The sequence below is a fragment of the Nyctereutes procyonoides genome, unplaced genomic scaffold (genome assembly GCF_905146905.1).
Source record: "Nyctereutes procyonoides isolate TBG_1078 unplaced genomic scaffold, NYPRO_anot_genome, whole genome shotgun sequence".
Classification (NCBI taxonomy): domain Eukaryota; kingdom Metazoa; phylum Chordata; class Mammalia; order Carnivora; family Canidae; genus Nyctereutes; species Nyctereutes procyonoides.
The window spans coordinates 30264497-30283476 of record NW_026575044.1 but is presented as its reverse complement, the minus strand read 5'-3'; the positions used below and the strand labels follow the sequence as shown (position 1 = coordinate 30283476).

The following is an 18980-nucleotide window of genomic DNA, read 5'->3' as shown; positions in this document are numbered from 1 at the left end:
CTGAATACTCAGGACTTTCTCTAGTACCCCTAGCCATTTCTCTCACTGCTCATGCTGATTGTAATTATATAAATTCAGCCGAGTATAAGCTAAAAAGATAGGAATGCATATTATTTCTTTTCCCCACACAAACATGGCTTCTTCTTCTTTTTTTTTTTAAAGCTCACCAGTTCATCTGTATTTGTCTTTTAACTCCTGTCCACACAGGTACTGGATTTTCTTTAAATGCCATCAGGTGACCTGGTTTCCAGCTTCTCCTCTGTACAACAGCCATTGCCTTCAATCTCTTAGTACGGAATGGGCTTGTGGCATTAAGAATCCCTTCAGATGTGTTCTCATCTCCTTCATGAAGATGGGGAAGAGAGTTCTAGAAAATTATGTACTAGGTCGACTCACTGAGGAACTGCAAGAGGAGTAACTTTTAAATTTTCTTTATTTATAGACATTTCGGAACCATTTAAATCAACAATGAATTTTTTTAGACATAACATACCATGTTTATCTTGAGGTACACATTGGGCCCATTAGGTAATGCTCTGGAAAGTAATGCAACTGTTAACTGGCAGTTAACAAACACCCCCAGTTTTCTAAGCAAAGAAACTATAAAGATGGTTACAAAATTCTTTGAAAAGAATATACCATTTCCATTTAAATCAAGGAAAACTCCCCCGATTTTTAATTGAGTTCTCTTTTTAGGCTGAGCTTAAACAATGTTTTAAACGGAACTTAATATGAAAATGGGAGAAGAGGTTGATAGCTAAGAAATTATCTGAGCCCTACTACATGAGATTGTAAACAAAAGAAATTTGTAATCTGACAAGCTCATTACAAAATTCATAGCCTAAAAATTAGACAGAGCAGCAAAATTACAGAAGGTATTTGTACACAGTTTTAAGTAAAATCACGTTTACCCCTTGTTTCTGGTTTTCACAATGAGATAAATTTTTTTAGAACACCAAGTTTTAAAGACTAAACTGCAATGTGACTTGACAAGAAGTGGCCATGAGAATTCCACAATATTACAACCCCACAGCACAAAAATCCTACTTTCCATCATTTGCACTCTGGGCATTTTACTTTTCTTGCCCTAGCAGCCCATTGCCTTTATATTACTAGGAAAAGAGTGGTAATTGACAGAACAGTCATAGCTTCTGTAAGTCTCGTGTGTCCAACAGCAGATTTAACTTTTCTGGGGGACTGATGTTGAAATTTCCTTTGAATGGTTCACGAGGTGCTTTGGAGAACTATTTTGTTTTCCAGTTTGTCATTCAAAATGTTGATTTTATACCCTCTAGGCATGGTGAGTAGTGACTTGTTACACAAAGTGTTTGGAAAATGAAGGACCCTCTATCCATCCACACCCACCCCCTGAACTTCCCAAGGAGCTGTATGGATGATGTGCAGGTGGTTCTGGAATGTGAGCAGAGGGTGTTTATGCATGTGTCTGAAAACATTTGGAATGGATTGTCATAACAGTTTCCCGTAAGATTGTTTTATTTCTACAAGAGACAAGAATAAACACAGCAATTTAGTTGAATGGGCAGCTTGCTGCAACTTCATAAACTTGAATGGTATATGTGGGTTGAAAGAGTATAAATATAAATTTCACAGTTCATAAAGTTGAGCAGCTCAACTTCAAGGAGAACGTGCCGGCACTTACAAGATTCCGAGAAAGAATCAGTCTGGGAGTGTGGGAGCTCTCCCTTCCAGCGTGAGTCAGGTCCGTATTTTACACTTTAGCTGCTTGATTTGGCTTATTGCTGATTTTCTTTTCCGATGGGGCCATGAATTTAAACCCCAAGAAGGGTCCTGTTTAAACAGACACTTTCCCCCAAGCCCATTTAACTTTTGAGGTCACTGCAGGGCACCTGCCAGAAGACGTGCTCGGTCTTGGCCTGGTTGGCTAGAACAGGTTCTGCTTCTGGGGATCTCTACAGGTCGTTTCCCACCGCGACACTGCAGCTCTGGGAAGCAGAAGGCCGGTTCCTCCCTACCCCCCGCACCGTGTTTCTTGCCACGATTGATTCCCTCTGGCGACGCCTGCTTTGTCTAGTGAGGGTGCCAAGGTCCTCTACAGACAAGTGTTCAGCTCAGCAACAGCAACTACACTTATCGGTGCTGTTAGAGATGCCAGAAGATAGTTATCACAGTTAAAAACATTCCCAATCAGTAAAAGAGAACACTTAGCTAGTGGGAGTCCGAGATCCTTTCTGCCTCCAACATATTCCAAGTTTTAACGGTCACGTGGTGTTTACTTTTTTTTTACTCCTTTTAATAGAGGCTGCCATTTCCTCCATCTGTATTCTTTAAAGACCCAACACACTTAACTCTCCATACATCCAACTGCCCAGAAGATTTCATGTCTCTCTTACTCACACATATGCAGTCTCAGCAACTGTGATTTTAAATATAAACATTATGAGCTCCAAGAGGATTTTCCCCCCCAGCATTGTTGAGTCATACCAGCATAGTGCCTGGCAATGAAAGATGCTCAACAAATTTGAATACATGACCCAAAGGCCATATATAGTGCCTGCCCCCAGGAAGTCTCTACATTGCCACCAATACAAACTGGATATAAACACGCCAGGACAAAAATCAGAAACTATTTGTGTCAAGATTTTGCAAAAGAAAAAACAAAAAGAAAAGAGAAACATACAAGGAATCAGCTGTTTATGTGGGGCAACCTTCATAGTAAGCCCAAACCCACTCCATCCCTCCTGCCTGAATTTGAGACTTGTGACCAAGGGTCAGGTGCCTAAAAGCAGACTCAGCAAGGATTTGCTAAAGGAAAACGTACAGCTTCTCAACTGCCTCCTGTCTGTTTTTATTTTAAAAGAAAGTGCTGAGAGGTTAATGTTGCTACGGAAGTGGTTGCTCACACAGAAAGATGTTTTCTAAACATGAAAGTCACTGGGGGGGGGGGTGTCTCATGTCATGTGAGTGCAGTACTGGAAAGTTCTACATAGGTTTTTCAGTTATTTCTGAAGGGGTGCTCCAGTTTGACAAATTTGATAGGATATTGTCCTTATGGGATACATTTTACCTAGAATATTTACATTTTGGGAGATGTGTGAAGGGAAAAAAAATGCCTTTTTTTTTTTTTAAAAAAAAAGGAAGATTTAAGATGGAAAATGAGAAGAGGTATCAATTCACCTCAATTCTAAACCATGAGATGGATTAAGAACATCTATAATGCCAAGAAATAAAGTCATATTGCATATCGCATGCTGCATTATCGTGGGTCTTGTCTTTGTAGTTATTTATTCAGGTCAGCGGGAAGAGTGGATAATAAGATAGAAGCCAATCCTGCAAGTCATCTTGGCACCTGGTTGGCTGACGTATCACAGATGTCTGCACATCCAGAATCAGACCGGGCGGAGGTAGGGCTATGCTGACGACTTGCTCAGAACTTTTCTAGAACTATGCTAGAACTTTTCTAGGATTTACATTTGTTCAAAAAGTCAAAAATGATGATGAGGCCATTATATTTTGGAATATTTAATCACATTTGGCAAAAATGGTCAGAATAACATCCTGGAATTCTTGGAATAAAAGTACAGTAATGATGTATTTTCTTTGGAAGAGAGGAAAGAAGAGGCTATGAACTAACCAAGTGTATTTACTGATACTTTTAAAAATTACTCAAAAGATGAAGTTCGTAAACCTGATTTCTGAGCTCTCTTGAAGCACAAGCATGTGGAGAATACCTAAACCCTTCAGATCTGTCACTGTTAGACACCGGGAAAATAAGACCCTTAAATCGGAGATGAATTCTCCTTTGACAAGAAACTATCATTTTCCCCAGACATCGGCATGCGAGTATTATATGCAAACCACCGCCCATGGCTTACAATCAAATTTAATTCTTCAATATAGACTCTACTGATTTCTTCCAAGCTTTCAGTGATGAGGCCAAGTAAAGACCGAGTTTTGAGGGAAAGGGTTCTGAGAATCTTTGGAATCATTCTGTTCACTCCTCCTAAGAGAGTCAACTTAGTTAACGGCCCCAAACCTCAATGGATCTTTCAAAGTGAACAGATGTTATCTAAAATATCAGACTAATAATTATGTTTAAAACCTATGTTTGTATTGTGTATATATATACACACATATATGTAGATGTTCTGGGCTTTTTTTTTTTTTCTTTCCACTGCTCAATAAAATTAGCAGCAGTTACAGAGAAATTATTGTGGTTATGATTTGTATTATTTTGTATACCCTCTATCAACATGTGACTCATGGAAAATGCCTTTTGATGAATAGATCCCCACCAAGCACATAACAAACAGTAAAGTGTCATTTCATATCACTAACATTTTCAGGCACAAGAATAAAACAATTAGCACTGAGCAATCCAAACGACAGAGCACAGAATAGTTAATTGTCTAAAGTTGATTCCCCCAAAGGAGAGAACTGTTGTTCAAAAAGTTTTGTTTGTTTGTTTTTTTTGTTTTTTTTTTTTTTTATTCTTAGGGTTTTCAGCTTTGGCTATTTTGTAATAAATATCATACCTTCTCACATAAACCTACTTGGGTAAGAATTATTTCTCTGAACATGCCTTTTGTCTTTTAGCAGCTGTTGAGTGTTGAGTGATGTACAAGGCACACCTCTAAGTGTTCTGTACAGCATTTTTATTGATGTACAAAATAGCCTGTTCACCATTCAAAAACGTTATCTGCATAGTAAGAGTTTCTCTTATCCCTATTTACAGAGAAGGTTTTTAGTGCAAAAAACATGGAATTGTGTCCCAGCCCACCCTTCCTAGCACACCAATCTGTCAGTTTTGTTCACTGCTAGCTGGGGTTATTTGGCTATATCTTGGGCCTCCAGCCATTAATGAATTGCATGATTTTCTTCACCTGCAGTTTGCTCAATTTGAAATCCTCGGAGAGGATTTCTTCGGTCAGCTGAACGAGCAAATTCCCATCAATCTTTTCAGTAACAAAGAACGATATGACATCTTCAGACAAACCAATAAACCGTAACGACTTGGACACTTCTTCTATGGAGAGTCCCGACAGGTCAGCGGGCGGCTGCCACGGGGAGCCATCACCACAGGACCTGGGGGCCAGCTGGAGGTGGAGCGGAGATGAGAAAGGGTAGGGGACGGAGAAGATGTCCTGCATGCCCTTTTTAACAAAGTACTGGTCCTCAGAGAGGTCTGGTGACCCAGACTTGGGGTCTTCCTCAGCACCATCAATTTTCAGAGGCAAAGGAGAAGTGTCCGAGGCGGCTTTCTCTTCCACTGGTTTTGGAGCCCTGGGGGGTAAGGCAGGGCACGAAATACTCTGCTTCGTTGTGTCAGCTGCCAGAGTTTTCTCATCTGTGCTCTCCACAGAGTAGCTGGCTGACTTGGGACAGGCGGAGACGCTGCCACCGAATTCCGAAGTGGCGGAGCCGGGGGGACTGGCCGAGAGCTCGTGGCCGTCCAAATCAAAGGGGACTGGACAGTTTCTCTTTGGTGTGCCTGGCGTCTTCTGTCTGGGGTAACTGTAACTCCTGCTTGGACCTAGCAGGAAGTCGCTCCTGGTCTGGCTCTCCGACGCTCCCGAATAATGGTTGGGCCACGAGAGCCTGGATGAGAGAGTTTCAGCCGAAGGACTTCCCATCGGGGACTTCAGGTCCACAGCATCCGTTTTCCCTCGGTTACACGGATAGCAGGACACAGGAGCACTTTCAGAAGGACTAGTGTCACTTTTAGGAACGCTGCTTAAAAGCAAACACAGAGAGGGAGGTGAGTAAAAAGTGAAAGCCAAATATCAAGCCTTTCTTTATTCCACAGATGTCACTTCTGAGTAGAAAAAGATGGTTAGGGAGAAAAATGCAGTATTTCTTATCGTGAATTCCATAAAATACCTGTTAACTCTACTGGGTTTTTTTTTTTTTTTTAAAATCTTTAAGTTACTAAAATACATTGGTAATGACAGATATGAATTATAACGATTTAAAATATTCTAGGAGAGATGGCAAATATATAATTTTTTTTAATGGATAAGAAACTCACTGTCAGTGGGTGCCTGGATCTTTACGATGAGAAAAATTCTTAAGCCATGTCTAGGGTCCTTACCCCCAGGTAGTGTGAATGATAAGTAGCATCTGCAGTGGGAAAGGGTGGCTCAAGAGCTGCCAAGGGGTGGTGCCTCATGCCTGTCATCCTTATGCTATGTGACAAGACCACAGTACCACCACCTATAACTCGTTCCATCCACAAGTCTGAGGTGATAAGAAATGCTTCAGACAGGATGCTTGCCTTGGTTTCTATACAACTGAGTAAAACTAACATGAGGATTTAAATGTCCAGAGAACACAAGATAAGCGTAAAAGAGAGCTATTTTAAACGGTGAAGACCATAGGCGGAGCAGTGCATTCAGCCAGGGGCTGGGGGGTGGGGGGGGACTATGTTAAGAGTGACGGTGAAGCCAGAGTGTGCTCAGAGGTGGGAGACCAGGCTGATGAGGGATCAGGCAGCGATGCCAGGAGAAACAGCTGGCACAGCTGAGGCAGTCTCTTTGGAGAAGAGAAGACTCACATCTTAGCTGACTTCAAATTTTTCACAGGCTGACAAAGAGAAGCAGGGAGGATCTATTTTTTGTTTCTCTAGATGTAAGAAACAGTGGAAAGTTACATGGAGACAGATACACCAAAAAACAAAAAACAACCAAAAAAAAAAAAAAAAAAAACCAGTGGCGTTTGCCAATGATAGAATGAGCTGCACTGTGAAAGATGGAGCTCACAGCATTGGAAGGATCCAGACAGAAGCGAATGGCTACCAGACCGCCGTAGTCAAGAAGGGATTCCCTACGGGGTGGAGCAGAGCCAACAGGACCTTTCCAACCCTAGGCCCTGGCTGAAGGTGGTATCTGTCTGCTGAGGTCGGGGTGGAAAGAACTAGATGCGGGTTTGCAAGAACTGGTGGCCCTCCGTGGCTCGCTCCTACGAGAGTCCAGTGGGCCTTTCTCGCTGATCCGGGAGCCTCTCCCACAGGCTGTGGTTGCTGGTCTTCCTAGGGTCCTGGCTCTTCCCCCCAACTTGAAACCAACAGGGGCCCCGTCCTGCTTTTCCAGGGACGTTCTTTTGCTTCTAGGGCACATCTCCTCTCCCTCCTCCTGCCTAGGCGATGGCTATCCTGAACCCGTTGGCAAGGGGTGAGCTGGCGGCCGAGGTGACCGGGCCGAGGGGACCCTGGCGTTAAGACTTACATGTCGTGCAGCCCTGAAGAATAGTAGGACAAGGTGGGGCTGGGAGAGCGAGTCTGCGGCCGCGCTGGCTTGGCTGTGCGAGGAGGGACCGAGGGGCTTGTGGACAAAGGCTTTGCGCTTCGGGGTGGAACAGGAGGGGCGTTCAGGAGCCGGCACTCTTCCCTGACCTGGCGCGGAAAAGAACACTCTGGGTTAGCAACACACTGACAATGCCGCCGGGAGGGGGGATCTGCAGGGTCAGGAGGCTCCCCCTAAACAGCCACCACAGGGGCAGAGGGAGCGAGGGAGGGAGAAGACGGCAGCCAACCAGGAGGACAGACAGACAGATGCTGCCGGACAGCAGGCTCGACTACTCGCCAGGACAGACAGATTTTCAGGGAGACCGCTTGGCAGATGCCCGCTGCCGCCAACCGACCGCCAGTAACATGAGCTACAGCGAGTTAGAGGGCTAGCGAGGTGCGAGCTGCCTAGAACGGGAAGGATTGAGAGAATAAGGGCGGAAGGCACTCGCAGTCTAAACAGAGGATCCAGAGGATCTGATTCTTCTGCTGGATTGTTTATTCCCTGTTCAAACTGAACTCGGTTTGATTCAAACCTTAGGGACTGGAGGCTCTCCTCCAGGGTTGAAGCACCTTCTGGAGTTACGCGCAGGGATTCTCACTCAGAAGTGTGTATCCTGTCGACGTGCAAGTCTGACTCGGTAGAACTAGGGTGGGGGGGCAGAACCTGCATTTCTAACAAGCTCGCAAGTGCCACCGATGCTGCTGGACTACAGGCCACACTCTGCGGAGCGAGGCTGCAGGCCCCAAATGCAGTACTTTCCATGAGAGCAGAGTCTAACTTCCTTCAGCTTCACCTTGGAGAGGATCAGGGGACCTGTGATGTCCATGGCTTGCATGAGTCTGTGGGCTGGTATCCATCCCCTGTTTGTCTTCCATTCACAGAGGCATTCAAGAATAGGATTCTTTTTAATGAAGTGGACATTTCAAAATGTACTTCTCCATGTCAGGCAGCAGGGGGCAGTTTATACCTGGTTCTGCTAGTCTACCCTAAGCCACACAGGTAAAAATAGCCAATTTGGATGTCATCAAAAAGGTCCTTGCCTGCTTTTAGGCCATGTTCCAAACACTTTTCTCACCTTTGCCTTCAACTTCCTTCTGACCCAGCAGCTCTGGGGTAATGAAGACAATGAAACAGCCAGCTTCCATTAGCTTTGGTATTGGGTTTGCTTAAGAGCCAATAAAATAGGTTCACGTGACATTGCATCCTCTACCACCTACATGGCACACTGGGCCTCTAACTGGCTTCTTAGATCCAAGACATTTGCCAGAAAAAACCAGATGTTAGGAAAAGTCACATGACCATGCAAACCTCAACTCTAAGTGAGATGATGGAAGCAATTTAAAAAGTCTCATCTGTTGCATTTCTTCTTAGCACCGAGGATCACTGCTCCCACCCAGAGGATCCACAGACCCACAGACCGGTTACTGGGATCCACAGGCGATAGTGTTTCATTTGGAAAAGCTCTTAAGGCTAAACCAAAGTATTCTGAGCAGCAGATTTTCTTCTCCAATAGCTGTAAGCTTTCTCCTTTTGAGCTTTTAAAAAGGAAGTAGTGGATGACTACAGCAAGAAAATCTGGGGGATGACTGGGTGGCTCAGTGGTTCAGGGTCTGCCTTCAGCCCAGGGCATGATCCTGGGGTCCTGGGATAGAGTCCCACATCGGGCTCCCTGGAGGGAGCCTGCTTCTCCCTCTGCCTCTGTCTCTGCCTCTCTCTGTGTCTCTCATGGATAAATAAATAAATAAAATTAAAAAATAAATTAAAAAAAAAAAGAAAGAAAATCTGGGAGGACATGGGTTTGGATAAGGAAGAGAGAGAGAGGAGGATCATTCAGCTGGGCCACAGGGACTCCTGCACCACTGTGGGGGGGGGGTCTTCTTTTCTTAAGGAGCTGATAACCAGTTAGGACCCCGAAAAGCTCTGGCCTGGTCACCCCCACTGGCTGGCTTTCTGGAGTATATACTGGTTACAAAATAAGTAACCAAAATAGTGAGTCAGCTTCCCTTTTGTTAGTGATCTGTACAGTAGCCAACTATGTTTCTTTTCTTCCTGAGGGAATATCTATAGAATCTAGGATGGATGGGGGCCACTTTATTATGCACGGGCCTGATTCTGTTTATGGTAACAGGAACCATGGAAAACATAAGGTAAAGAGCCTGTTGTATAACTTTTTAATTTTTAAAATGAACAGTCCCTTTTCAATACTGGGTTAGAGAAGAGGACAGGGAAAACATGGTTAATGCTGAATTTGATTTAGAAATCCCTAAGTTCTGGAAGTAGTCATTAACTGTGACGTTTCATTAGGGCTCACTTACCTAGATGTCAATTATGATACTCGGAGACGTCAATGACAATACACATCCTAATTTAAAAGAACTGACTGACATTAGGCCTTAGAACGCAGAAAAGCAGCCACCTGTACTTGAACTTGACCTATGGGAAGTACCTTCTTGTTCTTGTAACTAACCCCAGGCACTCAAGATCAGTTAGAGCTGGTTCTGGCACCTACTTCCATAACTGGGCAGTCCTAAACAGCTCTCCAACAGGTTTCCCACATGAGAGGAGGAGTGCAGAGAAGTAGCAAAAAGAAGTATTGTAGGGTACAGGGCCCCAGGAGGTGAGCTGAGGCTAACTAGAGCATTTATAGCTAAACTCCAAAGTGTGTCTGAGATACATACAGGAAGTGTTTGGGGTGGCCACATGACTCATGAAAGGAGTAAGTGTGCAAATGCGTGAGCGTGAGCTTCTGTTGTGTGTGTGTGTGTGTGTGTGTGTGTGTGTGTGTGTGTGTGTGGTTCTTGTTCCTAGGAGATGGGGTGTACTCAGTGAAGAGATGCTAATAGAAGGCCAGAGGAAGGTTCTCTTTCATTGTGATGAGAGGGCTGTTCGGGTGTCATTGTGAGTTCAGTGGAAAGAACGAGGCTGATTTGAAATCCATTTTGGAGAAAAGGTAGTTGAAAACAAAAACCAAAAAATGACTTTTAAAGGACCTGGTCCACGAGAAGAATTCAGGTGTAATTTTGTGGAGGCATAAAAGGAATGGCTTGTGCTCCCCCAAGCAGGTGTGTTAGGGCTGCTTGGAGCCAAGCACAGCAGACTACCTGTTCTCAACATGTTACTTTCAACTTGTTATGTCCTTTACTTTCTTTCTTTTAAAAAATATTTTATTTTAAAAAAAGTAATCACTACACCCAACGTGGGGCTTGAACTCACAACCCTGAGATCAAGAGGTGCATGCTCTATTGACTGAGCCAGCCGGGCACCCCTCAACTCGTTGCTGCAGATTCTCCAAAGAACTCACATGCAGTTTATGGGAAAAACTATATGCTTTGGTGAAATATATACACTTTGGGATCTAGAAGTGACAGGGAGAGTTTATTGTGCCATCTTACTTTCTACCTCCTACACCCTTATAATAGTAATTGTTCGACTTTTCTTTGCTTTTTGATTGGATTCAACATGGGACATGTATATCCAAGAGGAGAGTAGTTATATTTGAAATGAATTTTATCTGACAATATAAGGCAATTTCCAAGACTTGATGGCCAGTCACTCTATTTCCAGTCTCCCTTATATTCCATTTCACTTGTAAGTACTACATTTTCAACAGATTCCTTCTAAAAGTCTCAGCATGTGGCTTTCATCATGTTACTTCCCATCTCCAGTGGTGCCCTCTGATTGCTGGATAAAGTCCAGCCTCTCCTGCTTCCCGCTGAAGCCTTCTACAGTCTTTGCAGCTATTTCTAGTAGCTGCAAGAAATTATCCCATCTTAGTCCATCTTTCTAGTTATTTCTCCCACCACTCCTGTCTGTGAACACAGGCCCATCCCAAGAGGCAGATTCAGTGTCACCCAAACCCACCTGTCCTTGTCTGCTCCTCCCTGCTCTGGTTCTTACTGTCTCTTCCTAAATGCCGCTTCCTAGGGCCCAGTCCCAAACATTACATGCTCACCCTGGGACCACTGCACGTGGCCACCAGTGCATGTCACTGCTCTGAACTCAGCTCACACGGTTTATATTTACTTACTTTCCATGTATAGTCAATTAGCCTGAAGGGGAAAATGGTAGGGACTGCCATCATTGTTATTGGTGCCCTGTGGATGCCAGAATTTGGGGATTTATCACCTTTGGTGCAAGTATGTCCCACAGAATGCTAGGTAGAGGTTAGGGGAGATATCACAGAAAAATATAACAGAAAGGCACTTTTATTTTAAAATACATACTATAAGAATGCCTTTTATATGTTTATGTGGAAATTGTTATGGATAAACCATTTGGGCTGCATGTTAATTTTTTTGTGTCCTCATATTAGTGTCAATCTAGAGAAAAATGCACCAGCAGACGTGGCACATATAACCACCATCAACTCTACCACCACCACCCTGACATAGCTAGAGTGTGAAAATGACAAGGACGGTATTTCTAAGTTGGGAAATGTCAAACCCCCCCCCCCCCCGCATAATTACTATTCTGAATGAGGATATTACAGAGTACACCATGGCTGGCGGACTAGAGTCCTTCTCTTCCTCTTCAATGCAGCTCAGGGAGGGTGAGGTACCTGAATTATCAGCAGTAAACCTCCAGTGTTGGACTGGTCCTAAGTGAGGGGCTGGTGTCATTTTGGGGCAGGTGTTACTGTGGGTCGCAGATTAGGCATGATTCTGTGACTGGTTGATAATTTCTGGTTATGAGTAGTTTGGGTGTTTGTGGAGAAGCTCCTGGTCAATAAATAGGATGTGGACTCAGGTGGTAGCTGGGAGAGCTGACTCTGCTGTTCCCAGAGCCTTGCTTCATGAATTCTCTGGTCTAAAGACCATTCTTTCTGGGGTGCCTGGGTGGGCTTAGTCGGTTGAGCGTCCAACTCTTGATTTCAGTTCGGGTCGATATCTCAGGGTCAGGGATCGGGTCCTGAGGTGGGCTCTGCCCTAAACGGGGAACCTGCTTGAGATTCTCTCTCTCTCCCTCTTCCCATCCCCCCCGCCCCACTTGCATGCTTTATTTAAAAGCAAGCAAGCAAGCAAGCAAGCAAGCAAGCAAGCAAGCTTTTCTTTCCAGGAGTTACACCTCCAGTACAATTCTCTCATCTTTGCTCCTTCACAGCAGGGCCCTTTCATAAAAGCTTCAATAACTAAATTCTTATCAAATGTAAGATACCACTACTCAAGACTAAGACAACTCTCCTTAGTGTTCATGCAGCAGATTGCTATCCCAGGGCTAAATATAAAGCTAATTTATGGAAAGGTGGAAATGGTGAGTTCTGCTCTTTCTAGAACACTTTCTAGTCACTTTTCTTTAGTCTACAAGGTATATTCAAGGGATTGCCATCTAACTGACTTAATTTAATAATCAGGGTTCAAGGTAAGCTGTGAAAGGTGTCTGGGGGCTAAGAGCTGAGATTGGAGCCACTGTCTACTTCCACTGACTGAAGAACATGGCCATCCTTTTTTGTTTCCTACACACTACATTGACTCCATTTTACTAATGATTGTTCAAATATATATGAGCGCCTATCACATGCTCATTGAGCTAGTGTTGAGTATACAAAAGTGAGTAGCTCATGGAATTAGTTGGGAAGAAGGGAGACAAAAAATATAATCAAGATATAAACTGGCCCTATAATAATGGAAGTAAGAGCAAAGGTTAGTAGAACCATTAATTTATTCAAGGTGACAGGAAAAGAACAAAGTCATAGGAAATCTTACTGAGAAAATCTTCACGAAAAAGGGATTACGAGTGTGAAAAAGGTACAGAGGCATGAAAAAAACCCCATCAAAGTGATGCTTGGGTCTGGGGATTTCAACCATGAGGCAAGTACTGGTGCCATAACCAGACAGAAACTTAGAAGGAAGAGCAGATTTTGGGAGAAACCAAGTTCAGTTTTGAAAATACTGAGTTTGAGTCTGATGTTCTATCAACAGAGTCTGCATGATGGTGGCACTGGGACCTCAGATGAGAAGTGAAGAAGGCTGAACCCCTAAGAAATAGGCAGGAGAGGAGACAAAGAAGGAGAAAACAAGTGACTATATCTTACCACTCAGCAGAACCCTGCACGAATGGTGTCAAAGAAGTTCAGGGAGGAGAGGACAGCAGGAGAATGGCAGTGTAGGGATGGTAGGATGTCAGGAAGCCAGGAAAGGTCTGGGAACATATGTGAGAGTTAGCAGGTCATTGGGGATCTCAACAAAAGAAATCAGAATGAAAAAAAAAATCTTGGAAGACAGATTCTAGTGAGTCAAAGGTAGAACTAAGAGGTGAGGGTGGGGTTGAGAGGGTGGACCACTCTTTTCACAGATACTGACTAGAAGGGAAGGGAAGGGAAGGGGCAGTTAATAGAAAGGGAGAGTGGATTGAAGAAGGCATGGTTTTTTTTCCTCCTAAGCTTGGAGGAAAAATTTTAAAAATGTGCCCAGGGATGTACACGCATATTCGCAACCTGATGGCCGGTGCTTACTGACTCCCAGGACCTGCACATTCCTTTCATTTAAGAAGATGGAGAAGAGAACAGACGTTTTTCTATTGCTTTCTGCCTTGGCCACTCCATCACTGGCCACTGTGAAGCTAGAAAAGAAATTAGTGGTCAATTATTGTCTAACAGCTAGCACAAAGATGGAGCACACACCCAACACAATGAATGACTTTGGAAAGCTTCGTGTTTCTAAGTGAAGGTGGTCAACAAAGTCAAAACCCAACCGCAATCTTTGGTCAAAATCCAACACATCATAGAATGGTTTTATTTATTTTCAGAATACTGCCCACAAAGTATAACTTGCTTTCCTGACTCCAGGAACAGCACTTAATCCTTTCCCCTCTCACTCCCTTCAGCTCTAACTCTGTTTGGCTGGGGTGGGACCAAGCACAGTGTAAAGGACCAATCATCTGTGAAAAATGGACAAGAAGGTCTTCTCCCTAAATAGCCACATGTTAAAAAGTAATGCGTGAGAATTTGTTCAGAGTACAAAGTTCATTATTGCATGGCTGGAAACAAGGTTACACATACTTGTTTAGAGGACAAAATTCAAATGCTACATACAACTGGAGCATTTTATATACATTATCTATGATCTAATTTCTTTCTCCTGTGACATTAACTTTCTCTGACACTTCTTAGGGATTCAAAGAATACAAGAAACCAAGGACACACCAAGTGTTTATGAAACAGTGCAGGGTAGGAATGGGAGGGAGGGTTGGCATGATATTTCTTGGAACTCTCTACTTGTCTTCTATGGAAGAAATAACACTTTTTATATTCTTTCACTAACTGGACCAAAGGGACTGCTTAAGAAAAGTAAATGGAACACTTTACTGTGACATTTTTTGTGTAGCCGTCTTTTTTGGAAGGAAAAAAATCAATTTTATCACAGTGTACTCAGTTTTTAAATAGATGGCAATGGATCTGGAGACACCTGCTGACAAAGCCATACACTTCCCTTGTCTTTGGTTTAAAATGTATCATCACATGCCTGCGGGTAAAAATCTTCTGTCTCAAAGATCAGCTGCTTGGAATTGTGGGCAGTCACCAAAGAGATTTTGGTATACTTAGGCGGGGTAAGAATCATTTTCTTTCATTGTTGACAATGATTCAGAAAATATATAGTTACTGTTAGTGGGCTTATCTACAATTAGACTCACCTGTACTGTGAGTTTTCTTCTCTAAAAAGCTAACTTCAGGATAATGTCAAGCAATTGAAAGAAAGGAGTTTTGTAACCACGCTTCCTTGAACTTTGCAACTTTGCCTTCACTGCATGCCCTCTGCCCTGTATTTTACATTGCTTCCCACACTCCCTCTCCCAGATAACAAAATCATTACAGCCTTAAGAAATCTTATTTATAAAGAGGCTTTTATACAAAGAGTTCATAACCCTGTCACATACCCATCAGGATATTTTCAGCCAAACAGAAATTAAAGTTTACAATGACAAAATAGCAATAAATGAAACTCTATGTGATTAATTACACAAGGGCAGATGTGATTTACAGTCAAAATCCTGATTCTTAGATGAATACCTTTTTTTTTGTTGTTGTTTTTTCCAGTTTTATATACTGACGATAGGACCTAAAGACAGACCTGGGTTTCAAATGACCTCCAATCTCCAAGCCTCGGGCGAGGGAGGCAAAGCAGAGGCCACTCACTGGGAGGCTAGAAGGGCAAGTGGTTCTGAAAAGAATACTTGTTTAAATTCTAGGGTGCTTCTATGGGCTCAGAAGAAGGAATATGCTATCGGGGCAGAGAATAAAGCCCTTCTCTGAGCAAGGAGTATAATACATGATAGATATATTTAAATAGTATATAATCTTCACATTAATGTGATTTTGTGCAAATGGTACCCAAGAGTGCAGATCTGAAATAACAGCTATCCACAGAATATTATCATTATTAACATTCTAATCACTAAGACTCTCAAATGACACTGGAGAAAAACATTTCTTGGTTTAGAAGGTTTCATTTAAAAACAAATAACCTACATGAAACCGAGGCAATTAGTTTCAAAATTACCAAAACACAATAATAATTTAGTTTCAATTAACAAATGGGAACATAGGTATGGCTTGCTTTCAGAGTACTCCTCAAAAGTCATAATTAAAATTAATTAAATGTCAAATGCCTTAGGAGACCTCATTAATTAGTGGAATCCTGAGTGAATCTTTTTGTAGAGCAATTACTTTGAAAAAATAAAGTCACTTCCCGAGTAACCTTTTTAGTACCTAAACCTGAATATTAATATGTCAGATTTATTTAAGAAAATCTGTCCTTTAATTCCTTTTCTAATGTTAACATTTGATACAGGGCAAAAGCCCAAAGACAAAATAAAATTAAAATTCCGAGTCCAAGCGGTTCTCACAGCCACTTCTCTTAGTTTTTTACAAACAAACATCTTTATGTAGCTTTTTCCTAACTCTGGTAGTCATGTGAGGTCCCTAATTCTGTAGGGTGGACACCTCCAGGTGGTGACACCTGGTCACACCATGACCTAGCCTAGCCATGCTGAGGAACAGAATTTGCCGAGGTAACTTCTCAGCCTTAGTGTTTCTATACAGCCTTGTCTGGGAATTCCAGTTTCTTGACATGGGTCTGAAGCCTTAGAGCCAGATGTGCTTTTCCACGGGTACTCTATCGTTCCTCAAAATCCCTAATTTAAGGATTATACATTACTGGGGTCCAGAACACTGAACATTTTTGCACCTCTTCGATGAGTACAAATCCAGCTAGCTATAATAGAACTCTTAGCTTATCAAATGGATATTTTCAAAGTCACATGAAAAGAATACTTTGTTATTTTTAAATCCAATAGAGTTTTTGTAATATCTCACAGACCACCAAAATTAAACCATCACATGTGCTTTTGGAAGATGGGGACAAATGGCCCCTGCCTGGGTGCTGGGCTGTGGAGGGAGATGTGCCTGTTTCCATTGGTCTCCTCGACTCTTTGAAGAGGCCTTATAACCTCATTAAGAAAAGGACTGAGGGAAAAGCCTCCAAAAAATCATTTTCCATCTGACCCTAAATTGGAGTCTGTCCCATATTAAGTTATGGCTACTATTTATTGAACTTTTACCAAGTGCCAGGGAAGAGTGCCAAGTACCTTGTACAGTACAACAACGTAATGAAGAAGCTCCCACAGGAATTGACTCAGGGACGTGAAGTATTTTGCCAAAGGTATGAAGCTACTATGCAGTAGAGTGAGGAGGATTCATATCCATGGCTCCTTTTCTTTCTTTTTGGTAAAGCAGGCTCCACGCCCAGCATGGCACCCAACTTGGGCTTGAACTCATGTCCTTGAAGTAAAGACCTGAGCTGAGTTCAAGAGTTGGATGCTTACCCAACGGAACCACCCAGGGGCCCCTCATATCCACGTCTCTTAACGTGATGTTATATGCCTCTAATTACCTCTCACACAGGGAGGCAGATCACTTCTCTCCCTGCTACAAGTTAAGTTCCACTGAGAAGGGGAATTGAAGACTCCTGGGATAGTTGGCATTTCCTCCCATTGTCTCGCCAATTGTTCAGCCTGAGACAGATTCAGATACTCCAACTCACTTCTGTATAGCTCAGTCCTTTTTTTTTTTCAAGCATCTAGTGGACTAGGTCCATTCAAATGTGGCATTAAATTCACCCTGCAAGTGTTATTTTTCCCAAACACCAACCAACATAGCATGTTCCACTACAGGAGCTTTATTTATGATGGACTTTCAGCCTTATACAATGAATATGCTACCAATCCATCTTATAGCAAATCTCTGCACCTAGTTTCTCCGGGCCTATGGGGCATCTCTATCACCATGGTTAACAAATCCTTCATCAATATGGCAGTAATACTTGGTTTAAACCAGTGGCTCACAATCTAGTTCCTTTTATGATTTTCTTTTCATCAACCTCAGGAATTGCTGTAATGTCAACAATGAAGCATGAGTGGATATACTTTTTTTTCTGTTCCTGAAGATAAAGGAGAATATTAATCCCTGGGTTCTGGAGTCCCCAGGTTGGCTACTGATGCACAAATGGTTTTAGAAGAGTTGTGATCCTGCAGTTTTGATAATGGCTTGTAATTCACTGTGTATACCAGGCCAGTCTGGGACTCCAAACACTCTACTATAGAATTTTATGAAATATAAAGTCTTCCATTATCGCTCTCCAAAATGGCATCTTCTAGAGGGGCTGGGGGATGGGGTGGGAAAGACAGCTCTTTAAGACTGTCACCTGTTGAGTGTATCTGGGAATTATTTTTTATGGATCAACCAGTACCCAGAAAATTAAGATTATGGACAGAGGTCCATAATGTTACAAAGCAGAGGATATGTTTAGAGTAAACATATGAACCAAAAGGATAATCAGCTTGAGAAGGACTGTCTGGTCAATATGATTTGAGAGCACCTCGCACAATTTTAAAAAGTGAAAATATCACCATTCAGTGAGCTGGGCATGCTCCCCCAGTTCGGGGTCACCTGCAACAATTCTGAGGGACACAAGTGGCTGCCTCCCTCTTCTGCTTGGAACTATGCCTGCTTTCTCTTGGGAGATTCCTATTGGGAAGGGAATAGCCTCTCCTATTGTGGTGAAATAAGTGGCAGAGTGTTTTTTTAAACAAAACTTTAAGAAACAATCTTTACAAAAATGCACAAAGACTGGAGCAGAATTCTGAAGAGCCCCCTGAAATACAAAGGATAACAGGGTTACACGGATTACTCCTCCACTGAGGATTTTCTATTTGGCCTTATCACTTAGTTTTTCACTTTAAGACACGGAGAGGAAGTGCTGAACAGCACAACCTAGATGACGCCAGACCTGTGAACAACACAGAAACACAGTAAGTGTCACCACTGAAGAGGCAAGACTGACTCTCACGGTTATAGAAAGAAACAAAGACCACCAAAATTTGCTGGAGACGGAGCACAAGTATGTGTTAGAACTTGGGACACTGAAGTAGGAAGTGAAGAAGGAAGAGAAGAATTAAAAGAAATGGGACAGGTGGACATGCAATGGCACCACTGTACCCCTGGAGGTTAACACGACTGGGTCATGGATGGCCCATTACCAGCTCTGCTTCCTAACTATGAATGACATGCTTGCTTTGACTCAATTTCATTGCTCCAGCACCTTCTATCCCTGAAGACCTGATGGGAGCTATCACCTTCCCAGAGGAGGTCTCCCTTGAAAGCTTATCATCATCTTTAATTACCAGGCGGGGTAGTTTGTCAGATACATGGCATGTCTTTCT

At 42.8% G+C, this 18980-nt stretch overlaps 1 protein-coding gene across 3 annotated transcripts in view; it reads right to left on the bottom strand.

Annotated features, from left to right (window-relative positions):
* Window positions 1-415: 415 nt before the first annotated feature.
* GAREM1 (GRB2 associated regulator of MAPK1 subtype 1) overlaps window positions 416-18980 on the bottom strand; it is a 207270-nt gene continuing 188705 nt past the window's right edge. For 2 of the 3 annotated variants that reach the window (XM_055323994.1, XM_055323996.1), the window contains exons 5-6: window positions 7203-7369; window positions 416-5712 (exon numbers count right to left, since the gene is read on the bottom strand). In XM_055323994.1, the coding sequence (XP_055179969.1) occupies window positions 4815-5712; window positions 7203-7369 (1065 nt within the window). In that variant the 3' untranslated portion in view covers window positions 416-4814. The remainder of the gene's footprint in view (window positions 5713-7202; window positions 7370-18980) is intronic. The other variant, XM_055323995.1, reaches the window with a different exon arrangement.